Below are 20,000 nucleotides of genomic sequence, written 5' to 3' on the forward strand. Positions count from 1 at the left end.
CACTGAGTAAGACAGAATAACACACAATAACACTGAGTAAGACACAGAATAACACACAATAACTGAGTAAGACACAGAATAACACAATAACACTCAGTAAGACACACAATAACACACAATAACACTGAGTAAGACACACAATAACACACAATAACACTGAGTAAGACACACAATAACACACAATAACACTGAGTAAGACAGAATAACACACAATAACACTGAGTAAGACACAATAACACAAAATAACACTGAGTAAGACACACAATAACACAATAACACTGAGTAAGACACACAATAACACAAAATAACACTGAGTAACATGCAGTAACACAAAATAACACACTGTAACAATGTAACACAACACACAATAACATGCAGTGGTACACACAGTAACACACAATAACACACAATAAGCAGTAACACACAGTAACACATCACCTGAGCAGCATTTTATTCACCTGAGCCAAACCCACACACATACACACTCACACACACACACACACACACACACACACACACTGGGAAATTCCATTCTGCTCTTAAATCGTGACAGAAACAATACCTCATCCACACCATTGTCCCACACACACACACACACACACACACACACACGCGCGCGCAGCTCTGCTTACCTCGGCTCAGTCCCTCATTCAGTCGTCTGCTGAAAGAAACACACAGGAAAGGTGGAAATGGAGGGATGAAATGAACGAGTGCCGATTCCAGTCCTCGTGTCCTGCTGAAAACTGCGGTGGGAATCCTCTGAGCGCGGAGATTATCCTTTCCTTCTTCCCTCTCTCTCTCTCTCTCTCTCTCCCTCCGTCTATCCCTCCCTCCTATCTCTCTCTCTCTCTCTCTTTCTCTCTGTCCCTCCCTCCTCTCTTTCTCTCTTCCTCTCTCTCTTTCCCTTCTCATCTCTTTCTCTCTTTCTTCCCCCCTCCTCCCACTCTCCCTCCGTCTATCCCTCTCTCCCTCTCTCTCTCTTTAGTGACTTTAGACTCGTGTGAACAGAGACACGTTGTTGGGTATGAGATTGGGATTGGGATTTGGACTGGGTTCGGGATTGGGATTGGGATTGAGTTTGGGATTGGTGAGGAAGGTGTGGTGTCTCTGATGTGAACATGCCGGTGTGACTGCAGTCCTGCTCTCTGTCCATCACCGTGCAGGAGAACGCAGTGTGTATGAAGGAACCGGATCAGAACCATCATTCACCACGTCCCCGTTCTGAACCTGTGCAGGGTTGCCAGATCCGCACCGCAAACTGGAAAAAGATGCAGCAGGCACGTGGGAGTGTCTTGCACGTGTTTAAACGTCAGTACACTCGTCATATACCTGAGCGATTTGAGTCAATACACAGATTACAGTGTGTAATATTGTGTAGCGTTTATAATCTATAGTGTATAATGTACATAGTGTAAAGTTATATAATATCTATTTTATTGTGTATATTTGTAGTGTGTAATATCTATTTTATTGTGTATATTTGTAGTGTATAATATCTATTTTATTGTGTATATTTGTAGTGTGTAATATCTATTTTATTGTGTATATTTGTAGTGTATAATATCTATTTTATTGTGTATATTTGTAGTGTGTAATATCTATTTTATTGTGTATATTTGTAGTGTGTAATATCTATTTTATTGTGTATATTTGTAGTGTATAATATCTATTTTTGTGTTTATATTTGTAGTGTGTAATATCTATTTTATTGTGTATATTTGTAGTGTATAATATCTATTTTTGTGTTTATATTTGTAGTGTGTAATATCTATTTTATTGTGTATATTTGTAGTGTATAATATCTATTTTTGTGTTTATATTTGTAGTGTATAATATCTATTTTATTGTGTATATTTGTAGTGTGTAATATCTATTTTATTGTATATTTGTAGTGTGTAATATCCATTTTATTGTGTATATTTGTAGTGTGTAATATCTATTTTATTGTGTATATTTGTAGTGTGTAATATCTATTTTATTGTGTATATTTGTAGTGTGTAATATCTATTTTATTGTGTATATTTGTAGTGTATAATATCTATTTTTGTGTTTATATTTGTAATATCTGTTTTAAGTGTGTAGCACCCAGTGTACAGTTTAGTACACAATAGAGTATATAATGTATCATGTGCAGTGTATAGCGTATAATGTATAGTATATAAACTATATGTACACACACACACACACACACACACACACACACACACACACACACACATAAATATGTAATGTAGACTTTATAGTGTTTATTGTATAGTGCAGAATTGATCCATGTTTCTCAGGTTCCACACATTCTTTCATCAGGAATTATTGACGAGATGCCCTGGTTCACCTGCATGTTCTTTCACCTGCATGTTCTTTCAGGTCTGAAGTGAGCAGCAGCGAGTACGATAAACTGAGCGAAGCAGATAAAGCCTGAGCATCTTCACAGCACACGTTCAAGGCTGACCTCAACGTCACAACTTCACGAGGATAAAGACTCTGTTTCCAGGCAACGCTTGTCCTGAGCTGCTGTCCACCAGAGGACCTCTTCACTCCACCTGTCCATCAGCTCCTCACATGCCTGTACCTCCACATCACTGATGAATTATTAACTCGCATCGATCCTCCCTAAGCCGAGATCTTCAACACGTTCACATCTCAAGATCAATTCCAAACAACACATTCAGAGCCACTCATCTCCTCGTCCTGCTGATGCACTCCAGCTCCTGATGAGCACAAACACTCGGCCTGTATGGAGCTTTAGACACTTACAGAGAGCTTCATCACGCTCTGAGGTGACAGTCACTTCCCATATGAACAAACTCCATCACGACACCACTTTCTTTTCTTTCTTATCCTTTTCGTGAATTTTTATAAAGAAATTAGCAGCGAGCTAAGCGACTATGAGTGCCATATCTCTAATGCAGCGTCCTTTGAACTTCAGCTAGCGCTAGCATGTATGACCAACCTCTAGATTCACTAGCAAGGTAGCTATTCTGTTATTGCAAAAGTTTGCAAACGAGCATCATTTACTAGTCAACCAGGTGTGTAACAATAGTATTATGGATTAGCATAGCTTCACGTTTCTGGTGTAAGTAAACCCAGAAGATTACTAGCAAGCCATCTACATTTACATTAGCGTTTCTTGTGTACTTGAAGCTAGCAGACGATATCGCAATTCAGTTACAGATAAGAACTTATAATCAGCATTCAGCTTTGCTATCAGTCTATCAGGTGGCGTAGGACATTGTAAAAATTTCGTTAAACCAGCTAACGTCAATTTGCTAACACAGAAAGTTAAGTGAAAAATACTGGATAGTAGCAAATGAGCAGTAGTTACAAGCATGATAATAATTAGCATGTTAGCTAACATCAGGTAGTGTTTCTTGTTGTAATTCAAACCAGAATGACATTTTTGAATTAGCTATTAATATGCGTATGACTATAAAAGCATTGGGGTAAGTTGATTAGCCGTCTCGCTAATTCTAGGTGAAGTATTTTATTGTGTAATTAATGTCAGTAGGAATGAGGAGCATCTTCTAAATGCCTCAGTGTCATTCATCTTGTCTTTACGGTCCCGCTCTTTATTCTGCTTAACAACAGGAAGCCTCCCTCAGGACGGAGGCCGTTAGCGACGCACTGGCAGCGTTCGACCCACAGGAGGTACAGAGACAACAAAGCACAGTCTCTTCACATCTGCTCTTTCACTTCCATAAACGAAGCATGAAAGATCTCCAGACGTCATCTCTTTACACGCTCTCTGGTGGCACATAACAATGGGGAACACGTTTCCTCGGAGTGTGCCGCCGTGTTAATTAATGCGCATTAGCAGCGTGTGCACTCATTCAAACGAGGCATTAATGCCGCTGTGAAAATGGTGTTATGGCTAAATTGAAACGCTTCCCCTGTGCTGTGTTCTGCTGCGAGCTCTCCGGTCTCTTACGTGAACGCTGTGATTAGCACACGCATATTCACACACGTTTCTGCAGACTTTTAATCCCACTACTCAGCCAGGCGTCAGCATCGTCACGCTACACACAGCACTGTCACTGGAATTATCATTTAGCTTCCACACATTTTAATTTTATTCACAGTGTAAAGGAGCAGAGCCTCACTGACTCAAATTATATACATCAAATTGACTCTTTATATACACTGAATCAGAGTCGCTTCAAACCGACTCATAAACTACATTGACAACTTGAGTTGTTTAAAATGTATTACCATTCTGAGATTCTTTACCTCAGAGAGTCTTTACTACTGACTCAGTCTTAACCTCAGTCATTCCTTACCTCAGATAGTCTTTACTAGAGTCAGTCTTAACCTCAGTCATTCTTTACCTCAGAGAGTCTTTACTAGAGTCAGTCTTAACCTCAGTCATTCTTTACCTCAGAGAGTCTTTACTACTGACTCAGTCGTAACCCCAGTCATTCTTTACCTCAGAGAGTCTTTACTACTGACTCAGTCGTAACCCCAGTCATTCTTTACCTCAGAGAGTCTTTACTACTGACTCAGTCTTAACCTCAGTCATTCCTTACCTCAGAGAGTCTTTACTAGAGTCAGTCTTAACCTCAGTCATTCTTTACCTCAGAGTCTTTACTAGAGTCAGTCTTAACCTCAGTAATTTTTTACCTCAGAGAGTCTTTACTAGAGTCAGTCTTAACCTCAGTCATTCTTTACCTCAGAGTCTTTACTAAAGTCAGTCTTAAACTCATTCATTCTTTACCTCAGAGAGTCTTTAATACTGACTCAGTCGTAACCCCATTCATTCTTTACCTCAGAGAGTCTTTATTACTGACTCAGTCTTAACCTCATTCATTCTTTACCTCAGAGTCTTTACTAGAGTCAGTCTTAACCTCAGTCATTCTTTACCTCAGAGAGTCTTTACTACTGACTCAGTCTTAACCTCATTCATTTTTTACCTCAGAGAGTCTTTACTAGTGACTCAGTCTTAACCTCATTCATTCTTTACCTCAGAGAGTCTTTACTAGAGTCAGTCTTAACCTCAGTCATTCTTTACCTCAGAGAGTCTTTACTACTGACTCAGTCTTAAGCTCAGTCATTCTTTACCTCAGAGAGTCTTTATTACTGACAGTCTTAAGCTCAGTCATTCTTTAACTCAGAGAGTCTTTACTACTGACTCAGTCTTAACCTCATTCATTCTTTACCTCAGAGAGTCTTTACTAGAGTCAGTCTTAACCTCATTCATTCTTTACCTCAGAGTCTTTACTAAAGTCAGTCTTAAACTCAGGCATTCTTTACCTCAGTCTTTACTACTGACTCAGTCTTAACCTCATTCATTCTTTACCTCAGAGAGTCTTTACTACTGACTCAGTCTTAACCTCATTCATTCTTTACCTCAGAGAGTCTTTACTACTGACTCAGTCTTAACCTCATTCATTCCTTACCTCAGAGTCTTTACTACTGACTCAGTCTTAACCTCATTCATTCCTTACCTCAGAGTCTTTACTACTGACTCAGTCTTAACCTCATTTATTCCTTACCTCAGAGAGTCTTTACTAAAGTCAGTTTAAAACTCATTCATTCTTTACCTCAGAGTCTTTACTACTGACTCAGTCTTAACCTCATTCATTCTTTACCTCAGAGAGTCTTTACTACTGACTCAGTCTTAACCTCATTCCTTACCTCAGAGTCTTTACTACTAACTCAGTCTTAACCTCATTTATTCCTTACCTCAAAGTGTCTTTACTAGAGTCAGTCTTAAACTCAGTCATTCTTTACCTCAGAGAGTCTTTACTACAGGGATGGTTTTTACCTCCGAGTCAGTTTTTACCTCAGAGTCAGTCTGACTCATGGTGTGAAGAGTCACAGTCAGAATGTGGTTGTGTCGTGTTGTGTTTCAGAGTATAAACACTGAATCATTGTTGGATTTGTGGTAATCAGGGAAAATTACCTGAGCAATAAAGTACTCAATAATTAGAGGAAAGGAAGCTAAACAAATGAAACGTCACACACACACACACACACACACACACACACACACACACACAGCTGTCAATAACAAAGAGCAATTACCATTGATTGCAGATCACCTAAATAATGCTGTGTGTGTGTGTGTGTGTGAGAGACGTTTCATTTGGTCAGCTTCCTTTCCACTAATTATTGAGTACAGAAAACACACACAATGTTCATGAATGTAAAAATCACTGAATGTAAGAATTTATTTCCTTTTTATTTTTTTCCTCACTGTTCTTCATTTTCCTGTCTTTCTTTTCACATTTCCCCCTGTTCTTTACATTTATTCTTTTCTTTGTTCATTAATCATCTTTTATTTAATAATTTTTTCCTTTCGTCATATTGTTTCAATAGTCTCTCTCTCTCTCTCTCTCTCTCTGGGAAACACTTCCATAATCCCCCCAGACAGGGATAACTGAAGAACCCTTAAAGGTTCTAGTCGTGACCTTGTTTTCAGAGTGTGTGTGTGTGTGTGTTATGGACGTGTCTGGAATATTGTTAATTCCTGCAGCAAATCGAAGTGTTTTTTTATCAGTGCAGATCTAAACAAAGCTAAAAACGAGAGAACGACAAACCGCAGCAGAAACGTCGGCCGTGTGTGTGTGTGTGTGTGTGTGTGTGTGTGTGTGCGTGTGTGGGTTGGGTAGGTGGGTGGCACAGGAGCAGGTTTTATGTTTCATGCTGCAGTTTTTTAGCTCAGAAATAGACGTCCTTTAAGTTGGGCGGAGGATTTGAGGTGAAAGAAAACATTTCGAAGCTGCGTCAGATAAAAAAAAGGCCAAATGTTCAGTTTATTTTGGTTTATCGTTTCACTGCTTATTATTATTAATAATGACCATATCAGGAAAGGAAATTTAACAAGTTCTTTATTGCCTTACACACACACACACACACACACACACACACACCCCATAATGTAGTAAATAAGTAGAGATATAATAACTGCACTGTGATTAAGCTGTGTTATGAAACCAGTGGAGATAAAAGAGATGATGTCAGTGTAATATTCAACACCCAGAGACGAGTCTTCATATACTTTAGACGTTTATATTCCAAAACACAAACTAAACCTGGGACACCTGATATATTTCAATACATGTATAATTTGCTATGGCTTTCCCTCCAATACTCTTCATGATGATGATAATGATGATGATGATGGAGGAAGGCTTGCACTTTGGAAGTATGTGTAATATAAATCCAGTGTGTGAAGTTGATCATTTACGAGATTTTAGAATAATACTAATGAGAAGCATTTATTTGATTACTGAAAGCTGCGTGAGGATGAAACACTGCGGCAGACGCATCCATTCGCTCAGAAGGAGGACGTATGAAAGGATTATTAACAATAATCCTAAATGAGAAGCTTCGTCACGCCACATTGTATTATAGGTCACAAAAGAGCTCTTTATAGCCAAAGGCCAGTGAGGGGTTCAGATTTTTTTTTTTTCCTTTCAACATATTCAACATATTGACGTGAGCTTTGTCTCCACACAGAGATCCTTTATGCTTCACGTCTGGGAGTTTTTTATGCACCCATTTCTATAAGTTTTGAGGTTTGATGATGATTTTATCTGGAATGTTCTAGCTGATTTTAGTGATTTTTATTCGTGTGATTATAGCTATTTATTTTTTATAAAAAAAAATAATAAAAATACAAGAACAGAAACAATGAAGCGATGATTAAAAAATAATGTTGATTATAAGTTTAGCATAGAAATGAGTTTAGGAATTTACACCAGTAATGCAGTCAAACTGAAACAACCGAGAGACACTGAAGCCCCTTCTTTCTTCTCCGTCCTTCAACACCACCGCCGTTCATATCTCTACTGAAGCTCAGCCTTAATCTTCCCCGTATTGCACCCACTTCCCTCTCCTCTACAAAAGCAGATCATTGGATTCCCACTCAATCTGGCAACCCGGTCCCTGGTCATGGCTTTACCACTGCTCCCAAGTGAAGTCATCGCCGCGGCCGAACACCAGGAAGAACCCCAGGATGGTGAGGAAGATCACGCCGTTCCCTGCCATCACCAGGCCACAGGCTCCCCATTTGATCTGTTTAAAGACAGGAGGTCATATGAAGAGCCATGAATCACACCGAGACACAGCACGTGGCGTTCGTGGATCTGACGGATGCTCTGCTGCTGCTACGTCATGTAAAGAACTTTATGTAAACCACAGTGCTGACTCACGGAGGAGCAGTGCATTTCCCCCCCCCAGCATCTGCGTCGATTCAACTCGACTTCTCGTGTTGCACTTTAACGTAGGAGGCATCTGAATGTGGTTGTACGTCATAATGAATCTGCATCATCTGAACATATGAATATAAATATGAAGCATTACCACGTCCTTGCGTGCCAGGATGACAGGCAGGCCGAAAGCCGAGATCACAATCCCCGTGGTGAGGAAATGCGCGAGTTCCCTGCACGTGTTGCTGGAGGAGTCGGTGTCGTCTCCCAACCTGGTGGCGATGAGGTTCGGCAACGGCGAGATCACGTAGAAGATCAGCACGAACAGAGGCCAGTACACTCTAGAAAGTCCAAACACACACAGTCAAAACATAAAAGGTTGCATCTTCTGGGGATGTGGTAGCTCACTGGTTAAGGCACTGGATTAGAAGGGCATGAGTTCCAATCCCAGCACTAGCAAACCAAGCTGCCACTGCTGGGCCCTTGAGCAAGGCCCTTAACCTTCAACTGCTTAAATATAATTGTGAGTCACTCTGGACAATCCGAAATGCCATAAATGTAAATCACACACACACACACACACACACACACACACACACACACACACTACACCTCTGTGACGTACCCAAACTGCTCCAATGCACAGCCCAGAAGCAGAAAAGTCAACCCAAGGGCACCGCTGAAGGACAAACTGACCAGAGCTGAAACAGGAAGCATATCGTTATTATGACAAAAACATGTAATAATATAATAATATGACGTTTAATTGATAAAAGTGTCACGTGATGAGCTTCTGGCGAGACTTTGGTGTCTGTCGCCCCCTACGGGTCACTGCATGTTACAGCATATATTCACAACCTGGAAACTTTTTACGTCATCAAAACTTACTTTTAAAACAGGTTTCTTTTAAAGGCTTTAAAATGACAATTTACTGATTCTTTCATATAAAGTGTAAATTATTGACAATTTTTTTTAAATGGGTTCCCTATGATCACCCATTAAACACATTTCACTCAGACCTCGTATAGTTTCCTTATATTACTGAACCTACAACCTACTGCACAAATGGAGGAATAATCACATACACACACACACACACAGACAGACAGACAGACACACAAACAAACAGACACACACAAACACACACACACACACACGTCACTCTGAGAGTTTAAGAAACTTAACTGAGATTCATCTGAAAGTCTCACCGTTTGATTCGTGCATAAAAAAAGATCTAAATTGTGGAATGTGTCTCACCTTTAATACCCGCCATGTCCCCAGTTTCTCCCGGGTTTGTTTTCTTTGTGTTTAATGCTCAGAACTTCCTGTTTCCTCCTGCAGTGCGTCTTAAAGGGGCCGTGACCCATTTTACTGTCGCGTCTACTGCCTTCATCATCATCATCATCACATTCATACATTATTATATATTCTATCAGTTTATTATAGGTTTTTGAAAGTGAGACAAAAAGAGAGACAGACTGACAGCGAGACCAAGAGTGTGTTAGACAGACTGACAATAAGGCAGACAGACAGTGTGTTAGAGAGACAGACAGTGGGACAGCCAGACAGAGGCATATAGACAGTAAGATAGACCACAAGACAGACATCGAGACAAACAAATATACAGACAGTGAGACAAGCAGACAGTGAAACATACGGCGAGATACATACAGTGAGACAGACAGAGAGTAAGAACAGGAGCTTTGAGAAGGGATTTGGACTGTAGTAATGTAAACACTCTGCTACACTGAATCAGGACTACAGTTCGCTTCTGCTCATCATCACTGTACCCCACAACATCGTTTATCTGTAATAAATAGACATTCGGTGGAACCCAGATGAGGATGAGGTTCCCCCTTGAGTCTGGTTCCCTGTCAAGGTTTCTTCCTTATGCCATCTCAGGGAGTTTTTCCTTCACCACAGTCTCCACCGGCTCGCTCATCAGAGACAAACTTACTTATAAAGAACAGCTTCATTTTTATCATCACATTATCTGTGTAAAGCTGCTCTGAGACGATGTTCATTATTAAAAGCTCAAAACAAATAAACATGAAATAAATTGAAATGAAAAGTAAGACAGTGGGGCAGACAATCAGTCAAACAAATAGTAAGACATACAGACAGTGAGACAGACAGAGAATCAGACAGTGAGACAGACAGAGAATCAGACAGTGAAACAGACAGAGAATCAGACAGTGAGACAGACAGAGAATCAGGTAGTAAGACAGACAGGGAATCAGGTAGTAAGACAGACAGGGAATCAGGCAGTGAGACAGACAGAGAATCAGGCAGTGAGACAGACAGAGAATCAGGCAGTGAGACAGACAGGGAATCAGGCAGTGAGACAGACAGGGAATCAGGCAGTGAGACAGACAGAGAATCAGGTAGTAAGACAGACAGGGAATCAGGCAGTGAGACAGACAGAGAATCAGGCAGTGAGACAGACAGAGAATCAGACAGTGAGACAGACAGGGAATCAGACAGTGAGACAGACAGAGAATCAGGTAGTAAGACAGACAGGGAATCAGGTAGTGAGACAGACAGGGAATCAGGCAGTGAGACAGACAGGGAATCAGGTAGTGAGACAGACAGGGAATCAGGCAATGAGACAGACAGGGAATCAGACAGTGAGACAGACAGAGAATCAGGTAGTGAGACAGACAGGGAATCAGGCAGTGAGACAGACAGGGAATCAGACAGTGAGACAGACAGAGAATCGGACAGTGAGACAGACAGGGAATCAGACAGTGAGACAGACAGAGAATCAGACAGTGAGACAGACAGGGAATCAGACAGTGAGACAGACAGGGAATCAGACAGTGAGACAGACAGGGAATCAGGCAGTGAGACAGACATGGAATAAGACAGTGAGACAGACAGGAAATCAGGCAGTGAGACAGACAGGGAATAAGACAGGGAATTAGTCAGATGGTGAAACAGATCTCACAGTTTTTATTTTTAATCAATGCTCATTTGTTTTTGTGATTTAGTTGAAGAAACATTAAACAGCTGAATGAAACAGAAGGCAGAGTAAATTTGGGTCAGTCTGGTTGATCAGATTTAATGAAATAAAGACAGGCCTTTTCAGGCGCTGATCACGAGGCAGAGTCGAAGACAGAGTTGACTCTCTCTCTGGTGAGCCGATTTACACGATCCGATTCAGTGAAAAGAGACGGGTTTTCCCATCAGCGTCAGAAGAGCGATAGGAGAAGGCGGGGTTTGGGTGTGGCTTCTCGTTGACGTCACGACCCGGAAGTCCCAAACGTACGTCGTTTACGAGAAACTCCGGGGCGAGTTATTTGGAAGCTAGGCTAGGCTAACTGTGTGTTATGGAGACTACGGACGGTACAGCGGGACGTGTCGCGTGTGTGTCTGTGTGAAGAAAAGCCTGTTCCGAGGTTCAGCGGATGAACATTCAGCACTGGTGAGTTGAGTTGCTCCTGATAAAAAAAGCTGTTACATGGTGTTTTATTCTCCGGGGTCTTTTAGTCACGGTGGGGTTTTTGACAAGCCCGAGGCTGTGTCCCAAACCGCTCTGAGTCGCAGTGACACTCGCACTAGGACGCGTCCTGTGGAGACTCAGTAACCCAGGCGTAGTGCACTGCACATGGGCACTCTGTAGGGCGGTTAGGCGGTGTTTGAGACCGAGCCCTGAAGGTTCCTGTAAGTGTGTGTGTGTGTGTGTGTGTGTGTGTGTGTGTGTGTGTGTGTGTGTGTGTGTGTAACCTGACAGAGGCCCAGTGTTGGTTAGAAAAATCAATTTAATACAAAATCTCATAATTTTAGTGAAGATTTCTGAAATCAGAGCTGATTATGAGCATGAACTGGACTGGAGTAACAAAATATCTCAAACACACACGTTATCAGGTGTGTTATACTTTTAAAATGAAGATATTTCCTAAATCTACTACAAATTAAATCTAATATAATAATAATAATAATAATAATAATAATAATAATAATTCGTACCATGAAGATAAACCACTAAAATAAAAGTTACTCCTGAGGCTTTAGAAGGAAATGTTGTTATGAATTGATTGTTTTCTTCTTTTGAACATCGTGGAGATGGAAGTGGGTCGTCAGATCCTGGGGAAGTTGCAGAGGAGAAGGAGGTCGCCGCAGACGTCAGCCATGATACTGCAGGGGCTGGAGGTGCATTTTTACCTGGCGGACACGCAGCAGATCATCCACCTGAAGGGTCAGCACTTGGCCGAGCAGCTGTGCATCGAAGCCGCCAAGAGGCTGGGTGAGGTTCTAATACCTGCACTGTGCCGTCACTGATGTTCCCTGGATTGCTCTTGAACCTGGCACAACGTAGTCTTCATATTAATATTCATGAATATTATTATATACTTTAATTCATTATACAAAGTATAAAAGAAGAAAAATGCGCTTTGATCTGTAAATGTGTCAGAACAGCGTGAGGATGTTGTATGAAAAGCTCTGAGTCGGGGATGTGAGCAAACGAAAGTCTGTTAGCGATGTCATGTGACCGGGATAAGCTCCGCCCCCGAGGATATTGTCAGCAGATTATGTTTATATTATATTCTATATCTGTGTTTTTTCAGGTCTGTCTCCGCTATGCAGCAGTCTGTTTGCTCTGTACAACGAAACGAGCAGGACGTGGTTTCCTCCTAATTACGTGTTCCACGTAGACGAGACGACGAGACTCAGACTGCACTACCGCTTGAGGTACGTGTGTGGGTGTGTGTGTGTGTGTGTGTGAGAGCGATGTTTCATGCCATATGAACACGTGTATGTTGTCACAGGTTTTATTTCACTAACTGGCACGGGACGAGTAAAGACACCCACGTGGTGGTGCGTCACAGCCTGAAGCGCACTCTGAACCAGGGGACGGCTCTCCTGGACGCGCCGTCCCTGACCTACCTGTACGCCCAGGTACGCCTCGGAGCACTCGCGCATGGACGTTTTCCCTGTGTGCGGGATTCGGTTAGAAACGAATGATCATTTCCTTTGTTTTCAGTGTCAGTACGATTTCCAGAGCGGCTTCGCGGCGCTCCGCCGCTTCCACACCCAAGAAGAAGCGCAGCAAATCGAGAACGAGTGTTTGGGAATGGCAGTGATAGCGATTTCCCATGATGCCATTGGGAAAAACCTGTCTGCGCGAGAACTGGCGAAGAAATTCAAGTAACGTGTTTGAGCGTGAAGTTTGTGTTTAGATAACAGAGTCCGAAAATATTAGTAATATTAGTACATTAGTAATAAATACAATAAAAATGTTATTATATTATTTCATGTTTGTAGCTTTTGATCTTTTTGCCCTTTGCCCTCTCGTGCCCCCGTCTCGTGTTATAGGTACAAGAACTACATCCCACTTAGTCTGAACCACTCGATCAGCCAGAGGAACCTGCTGACTCGCATGCGCATCTCCATGATCTTCAAGGTGTTCCTGGAGGAGTTCCACGACAAGACGATTCTGAACAGCAGTGTCAGCAAGCACGACCTGAAGGTCAAGTACATTTCCACGATGGAGACTCTGACCACACACTTCGGCTCAGAGGTGTACGAGCCCTCGTCCGTCAGCATCCATGAGGAAGACCAGGTTCCCCCGGGTTCTGCGGGGAAGAGCGGGGGAGGGGACGGGGCTCGGCGACGCCTTCTCGTATCAGGAACCTCCGGCATTATGTGGCAGACCGTCGCTCCTGAGGTATGACCCACGTTCCACATTGCAGCGTCTCTAACGGTCTGACATGGACACGCTCTAGAACCTGTCACAGTCACGTTACAGTTCAACTCACGTGTTTATTTTACCAAAAATCTCCCTTCACTTTCATCTTAATACATGGAGATGCAACACAAGGCGTTACAATAGTAACACACTCAACACGTTATAATGTAGCAAACATAAGTGGTATCACGAGTGAATAATACACACACATCATTACAATGTAACAGACTTAACTCATTACAGTGTAACACACAAATCATTACAAAGTAACACACTTAACTCATTACAGTGTAACACACAAATCATTACAAAGTAACACACTTAACTCATTACAGTGTAACACACACTTAACTCATTACAGTGTAACACATACACACACATCATCACAATGTAACACACTTAACTCATTACAGTGTAACACATACACACACATCACAATGTAACACACTTATCTTATTACAGTGTAACACATACACACATCATCACAATGTAACACACTTAACTCATTACAGTGTAACACATACATACACAAGTCAAGTCAAGTTTATTTGTATAGCGCTTTTCACAACAGACATTGTCTCAAAGCAGCTTTACACAAATCAACAGTGATGGTGAATGGTGTGCATTTGTCCCTGATGAGCAGCCGTGGCGACTGTGGCAAGGAAAAACTCCCTTAGATGTTATGAGGAAGAAACCTTGAGAGGAACCAGACTCAAAAAGGGAACCCATCCTCATCTGGGTGACATCAAGAGTTTGATCATAAATCTTTCAACAATACAGAACACTGGAGAGTGAGAACTAACATGATTACTGGAGTATAAGATTATAAGTAATGTTCTTTCTGCAGTCTTAAACAGTCTATATGGTTAGTAGCTCCGAGTTTTATAAGCTCAGCATTTGTGGTCACCACAGATCCAGCATCAGCTTCTCCATGCCAGAGCCTTTAAACACTCCAGGAGGTCCAATGTCAAAACTCCACACATGTAGCGGGATCCAAATGGCACTGGTACGTCTCTAGATGGTTCGGGATGTTTGTGAGTTCGGCATCTACTTCTTCAAAGGTCCGTAATCATCACGAGGTGGGAGGTGACTGGAGCTGGAGCAACCTCAGGATGCCTCGGGATGGGAGAGAAAGAGAAGCAGTGGAGAGGAATTAGCGTAGCTGCTGTTCATGATATTAACAGCACAAGTTGATAATGTGCATGTGATCAGATGTTCTGGAGCACAAGGTTATGATGTGATGTGTGTTATGTGTAGGCTTTGCTAAAAGATATGTTTTAATCTACACTTAAATTGGGTGAGTGTGTCTGAGCCCCGAACACTGTCAGGAAGACTATTCCAGAGTTTAGGAGCTAAATGTGAAAATGCTCTACCACCTTTAGTGGACTTTGCTATTCTAGGAACTACTAGAAGCCCAGAGTTTTGAGATCTCAGGGGCGTGGCGGATTGTAGCGTGTTAAAAGACTGGATAGATACACGGAGCCAAACCATTTAGTGCTTTATAAGTGAGAAGTAATAGTTTGTAGTCTATTCGAAACTTAACAGGAAGCCAATGTAGGGACGATAAGATCGGGGTTATGTGATCATATTTTTTTGACCTTGTAAGAACTCTGGCTGCTGCATTCTGGACTAACTGAAGCTTGTTTATTAATGATGCAGGACATCCACCTAGTAACGCATTACAGTAGTCTATTCTGGAGGTCATGAACGCATGGACGAGCTTCTCTGCATCGGATATAGACAACATATTTCTTAGCTTAGAAATATTTCTAAGGTGAAAGAAGGCTGTTTTGTAACCTGATTGATGTGATTTTTGAAAGACAAGTCGCTGTCTAAAATAACACCCAGGTCTTTTACCGTTGAACTAGTGGTTACAGAACATCCGTCTAAATGCAGGTTGAGATGCTGGAGCGTCTGTATACTAGTTTTTGGGCCGATGAGCAAAATCTCAGTCTTATCAGAATTTAAAAGTAGAAAGTTATGGGTCATCCAATCTCTTAGTTCCTTAACACACTCAGTTATCCGGGTTAATTGAGCTGTATCGCCTGGTTTAGATGAAATATATAGCTGAGTATCATCAGCATAACAATGGAAGCTAATTCCATGCCTTCTAATAATATTTCCTAACGGAAGCATGTATATTGTGAAGAGCAGGGTCCTAGAACTGAACCTTGCACGCCATAATTTACTTGCATTAGCCTGGATAGCTCTCCATTTAAATCTACGAAATGGTAACGATCGGACAGGTAGGATTTAAACCAGCTTAATGCCTGTCCCTGAATGCCGATGTAATTTTGTAAGCGATCTAGGAGGAGATCATGGTCTATAGTGTCGAATGCAGCACTAAGATCTAGTAAAACCAACAGCGAGATGAAGCCTTGGTCTGAAGCTAAAAACAGGTCATTAGTTATTTTAACTAGAGCAGTTTCTGTGCTATGATGGGGCCTAAAACCTGACTGAAATTCTTCAAAGATATTGTTCTCTTGCAGGTAGGAACATAACTGTGCAGCGACAATCTTTTCTAAAATCTTAGACATAAATGGGAGATTTGAAATTGGTCTGTAATTTGATAACGTGTTTGGATCCAGATTAGGTTTTTTAATGAGGGGCTTAATAACTGCTAACTTGAGGGATTTAGGGACGTGACCTAAAGATAGTGAGGAGTTAATAATATTTAGAAGAGGTTCACCAGCTGTATATAACACTTCCTTCAGTAATTTAGTAGGAATTGGATCTAACTGACATGTTGCCGATTTAGCTTTGGCAATAACATCATACAGCTCTTCCTGTCCTATACATGTAAAATAGTGGAGTTGTGGAGTTGAAGGTAACACTGTCTCAGGAGATGCTGTCAGAGGTTGAACTGCCACAATTGTTTTAGTTAGTTGTAGTTAGTTTAGCTACAGTACTGAAAAGGAACCTGGGATTGTTTTTGTTGTTTTCTATAAGTTTACTCAGGTGTTCAGCTCTAGCAGCTTTTAGCGCCCGTCTGTAGCTGAGCATACTGTCTTTATAACACATCATCACAATGTAACACACTTAACTCATTACAATGTAACACACTAAACTCATTACAGTGTTACACATACACACACACATCATCACAATGTAACACACTTAACTCATTACAGTGTAACATACACACACACATCATCACAATGTAACACACTTAACTCATTACAGTGTTACATACACACACATCATCACAATGTAACACACTAAACTCATTACAGTGTTACACATACACACACACATCATCACAATGTAACACACTTAACTCATTACAGTGTAACACATACACACACACATCATCACAATGTAACACACTTAACTCATTACAGTGTTACACATACACACACATCATCACAATGTAACACACTAAACTCATTACAGTGTTACATACACACACATCATCACAATGTAACACACTAAACTCATTAGTGTTACACATACACACACATCATCAATGTAACACACTTAACTCATTACAGTGTAACACATACACACACATCATCACAATGTAACACACTTAACTCATTACAGTGTAACACACAGATCTTTACAATGTAACATAACTAATTACAATGTGTAACACACATTACAATGTAACACACATAACTTATTACAGTGTAACACACACATCATTACCATGTAACACACTTAACTTATTACAATGTAACACACATCATTATAAAGTAACACTTTAGAAAGTACAAAGTTTTAACACTTGTAACACACACAAATCATTACAAAGAAACACACGTAAATTGTTACCATGTAAAACACTGGACCCAAATTCCGTGTGTGTCAATAAACTGGATTCTGATGACCTCATTACAATGTAACATGTGTACGTGTGTACAACACAGTACATGTATGTCATTACAATGTAACGTGTGTAAATAGAAACAGTGTAACACACCTAACTCTTTATAATCTGTTTCACGTAAATTGTTGTTACAATGTAACACGTGATCCTGTAATGTGTAAATAGTAACAACGTAACGTGTCGGTGTAACACAATTAATCCTGTAACCTGAAACTCGAGCTGCAGTCCGGTTCAGTTAAATGATTGAAATCAAATTGATGTGCTTACAGTGAAGGTCATGGTCAGGGGTTAGAGGTCAGGGGTCAGCATTACACACGTAATCGTACGCAGTGTTTTGTTACAGACGACTGCAGCGTGGGCGGCCATGTCGGCACATCCCGACAGGAGTGTGTAGCAGACGCTCGCTACAGTGTAACCATGGTAACAGGTTTCGTCTCGTCCCGCCTCTCGGTTAGGTTTCGTTTCCTCTCGCTCTGTAAATAACATGGAGGTTTTAGCAGGAACATGTGTGGTTTATACGGGGATCAGTTCCTGGCAGCGAGCACTGAGCGCTCTTCATCTGCACACGTTTCATCACCATGTTATTTATTTATCATTCCATCCCTTCTAGTCACGTCTAGTTCCTGTATCTTCCAGTTTGCAGAAAATGATACTTAGTTACCTCGATCATGCTCGATCATGTTCTCAAGTTTCCTCAAGCAGGTTACTTCCTCCTTTCACTTCTATTCAGTTTTGGAACGCATTTAAATTAGCATGTCACGTACACTGGGATCTACAGGAGCATTGTGATTCTGTAAGAACGTTGTGAGATCAGACCCAGCGACCTTCAGGTGAGATCTGGAACATCTCACACGCACCTCGCTTCAGATCGCTATCAGATGCGGTTGTATAAACAGGAGACATGAAAAGACCGGACCAGCAGGTTCTGCTGGATATGGGGTTCGTCTGTATTTAGACATCAGGAGGCATCGCCTATGCTGCCACCTGCAGGGGAATTTCATTATGGCTGGTTTTATTGTGTCTGAGTCATAAAAGAGAAACCAGTTTTAATTTCCTCATAGAGAAATCTGCCCCACACACACACACACACACACACACACACACACACACACACACACGTACTATGCTAAATTTTTATTTAGAAGTATTATACAACTACTGTTTTGTAATACTTCAGCTGTTTTTTCCATCCCTGAAAAATCTAAGATGTTTTTATAAAAAATGTATATATATATTTTTCATTTGAAATTAAAAATTGTTTTTCAAAGACAAATTTAAATAAACCTGATCCAAATTCTAAACCTTTTCACTGCTACCTGTTTTTAAAACGTGTCATTTTTATCTGTTTATAGTCACAATTCAAGGTTACAGAATATGAGTGAATCTGTTAAGTTTCAGTTCTAATGTTCTAGCAGCTATAAATCACGTCATGTCTCTCTCTCTCGTCACGTCCGTCTCTCTCTCTCTCTCTCTCTCATCACGTCCGTCTCTCTCTTTCTCGTCACGTCCGTCTCTCTCTCTCTCTCGTCACGTCCAATCATCTCTCTCTCCCTCTTGTCATGTCTGAGTGTCTCCCTTTCTCGTCACGTCTGTCTCTCTCTCTCTCTCTCTCTCTCTCTCATCATGTCCGTCTCTCTCTCTCTCTTCTCGTCACGTCTCTCTCTCTCTCTCTCTCTCTCTCTCTCTCTCTCTCTCTCTCGTCCGTCTGTCTCTCTCTCTCTCTCTCTCTCTCTCTCTCTCACGTCTGTCTCTCTCTCTCTCTCGTCACGTCGTCTCTCTCTCTCTCTCTCTCGTCACGTCTGTCTCTCTCTCTCTCTCGTCACGTCCGTCTCTCTCTCTCTCTCTCTCTCTCTCTCTCTCGTCCGTCCAATCATCTCTCTCTCCCTCTTGTCATGTCTGAGTGTCTCCCTTTCTCGTCACGTCTGTCTCTCTCTCTCTCTCTCTCTCTCTCTCTCTCTCTCTCGTCACGTCCGTCTCTCTCTCTCGTCACAGTAACAAAAAATTCTTGTTGAAACTCGTTCCATAAACGTTAAAAGGTAAATAACAGAAGACGTTGTTGTGTCAACAAACAAACTTTCCTTAATTATGCGTCCAATCTCTGTGAAGGAGCTGTTACTATAGAAACGGTAACATATTAGCAAAACAGTCACTTAAAAAAATCAACTACTTTTGACCAATCAGAATCCAGGATTCGCCAGCCTTGATGTTGTTTATGGGTTTGGTGACCTTCTCTTTGTATGTTTGTTTTATTTACAAAAAAATAGCCGCCCATGCCGATCCTACAGAGGAAGAAATCGAAGAGGAACAAGAGACAACACGGGGACGTGACGAATGA

The 20,000-nt window shown here is 41.3% G+C and overlaps 3 protein-coding genes across 4 annotated transcripts in view; 1 reads left to right on the forward strand and 2 right to left on the reverse strand.

Moving 5' to 3' along the window:
* pde4bb (phosphodiesterase 4B, cAMP-specific b) overlaps positions 1 to 773 on the reverse strand; it is a 27,708-nt gene extending 26,935 nt beyond the window's left edge. Inside the window, exon 1 of the mRNA XM_046852752.1 lies at positions 633 to 773. The gene's annotated coding sequence lies outside the window, so the exon portion shown is untranslated. The remainder of the gene's footprint in view (positions 1 to 632) is intronic.
* Positions 774 to 6,807: 6,034 nt separating this feature from the next.
* Positions 6,808 to 9,558, reverse strand: LOC124388106 (leptin receptor gene-related protein-like). Its single transcript, XM_046852773.1, has 4 exons — positions 9,405 to 9,558; positions 8,773 to 8,848; positions 8,302 to 8,488; positions 6,808 to 8,013 (listed from the first exon to the last, which is right to left on the reverse strand). Exons 1-4 carry the CDS (start codon positions 9,418 to 9,420, stop codon positions 7,897 to 7,899), a joined length of 396 nt encoding a protein of 131 aa, XP_046708729.1. The 5' UTR covers positions 9,421 to 9,558; the 3' UTR covers positions 6,808 to 7,896.
* A 1,810-nt stretch (positions 9,559 to 11,368) lies between these two features.
* LOC124388090 (tyrosine-protein kinase JAK1-like) overlaps positions 11,369 to 20,000 on the forward strand; it is an 18,438-nt gene continuing 9,806 nt past the window's right edge. Inside the window, exons 1-7 of one of the 2 annotated variants that reach the window (XM_046852744.1) lie at positions 11,369 to 11,571; positions 12,213 to 12,393; positions 12,716 to 12,839; positions 12,917 to 13,046; positions 13,132 to 13,295; positions 13,464 to 13,815; positions 19,930 to 20,000. The exon at positions 19,930 to 20,000 is cut by the window's right edge and continues 97 nt beyond it. In XM_046852744.1, coding sequence (XP_046708700.1) covers positions 12,213 to 12,393; positions 12,716 to 12,839; positions 12,917 to 13,046; positions 13,132 to 13,295; positions 13,464 to 13,815; positions 19,930 to 20,000 — 1,022 coding nt within the window. In that variant the 5' untranslated portion in view covers positions 11,369 to 11,571. The remainder of the gene's footprint in view (positions 11,572 to 12,212; positions 12,394 to 12,715; positions 12,840 to 12,916; positions 13,047 to 13,131; positions 13,296 to 13,463; positions 13,816 to 19,929) is intronic. The other variant, XM_046852745.1, reaches the window with a different exon arrangement.

The sequence above is a fragment of the Silurus meridionalis genome, chromosome 6 (assembly GCF_014805685.1).
Source record: "Silurus meridionalis isolate SWU-2019-XX chromosome 6, ASM1480568v1, whole genome shotgun sequence".
NCBI lineage: Eukaryota > Metazoa > Chordata > Actinopteri > Siluriformes > Siluridae > Silurus > Silurus meridionalis.

What these genes read in the sequence shown, in the direction of transcription:
- LOC124388106 (XM_046852773.1), bottom strand. An exon ending in TGTGCATTGGAGCAGTTTGG is followed by an intron (nt 8,489 to 8,772) that starts GTACGTCACAGA and finishes TGGACTTTCTAG; the next exon opens with AGTGTACTGGCCTCTGTTCG. An exon ending in TCCTGGCACGCAAGGACGTG is followed by an intron (nt 8,014 to 8,301) that starts GTAATGCTTCAT and finishes GTCTTTAAACAG; the next exon opens with ATCAAATGGGGAGCCTGTGG.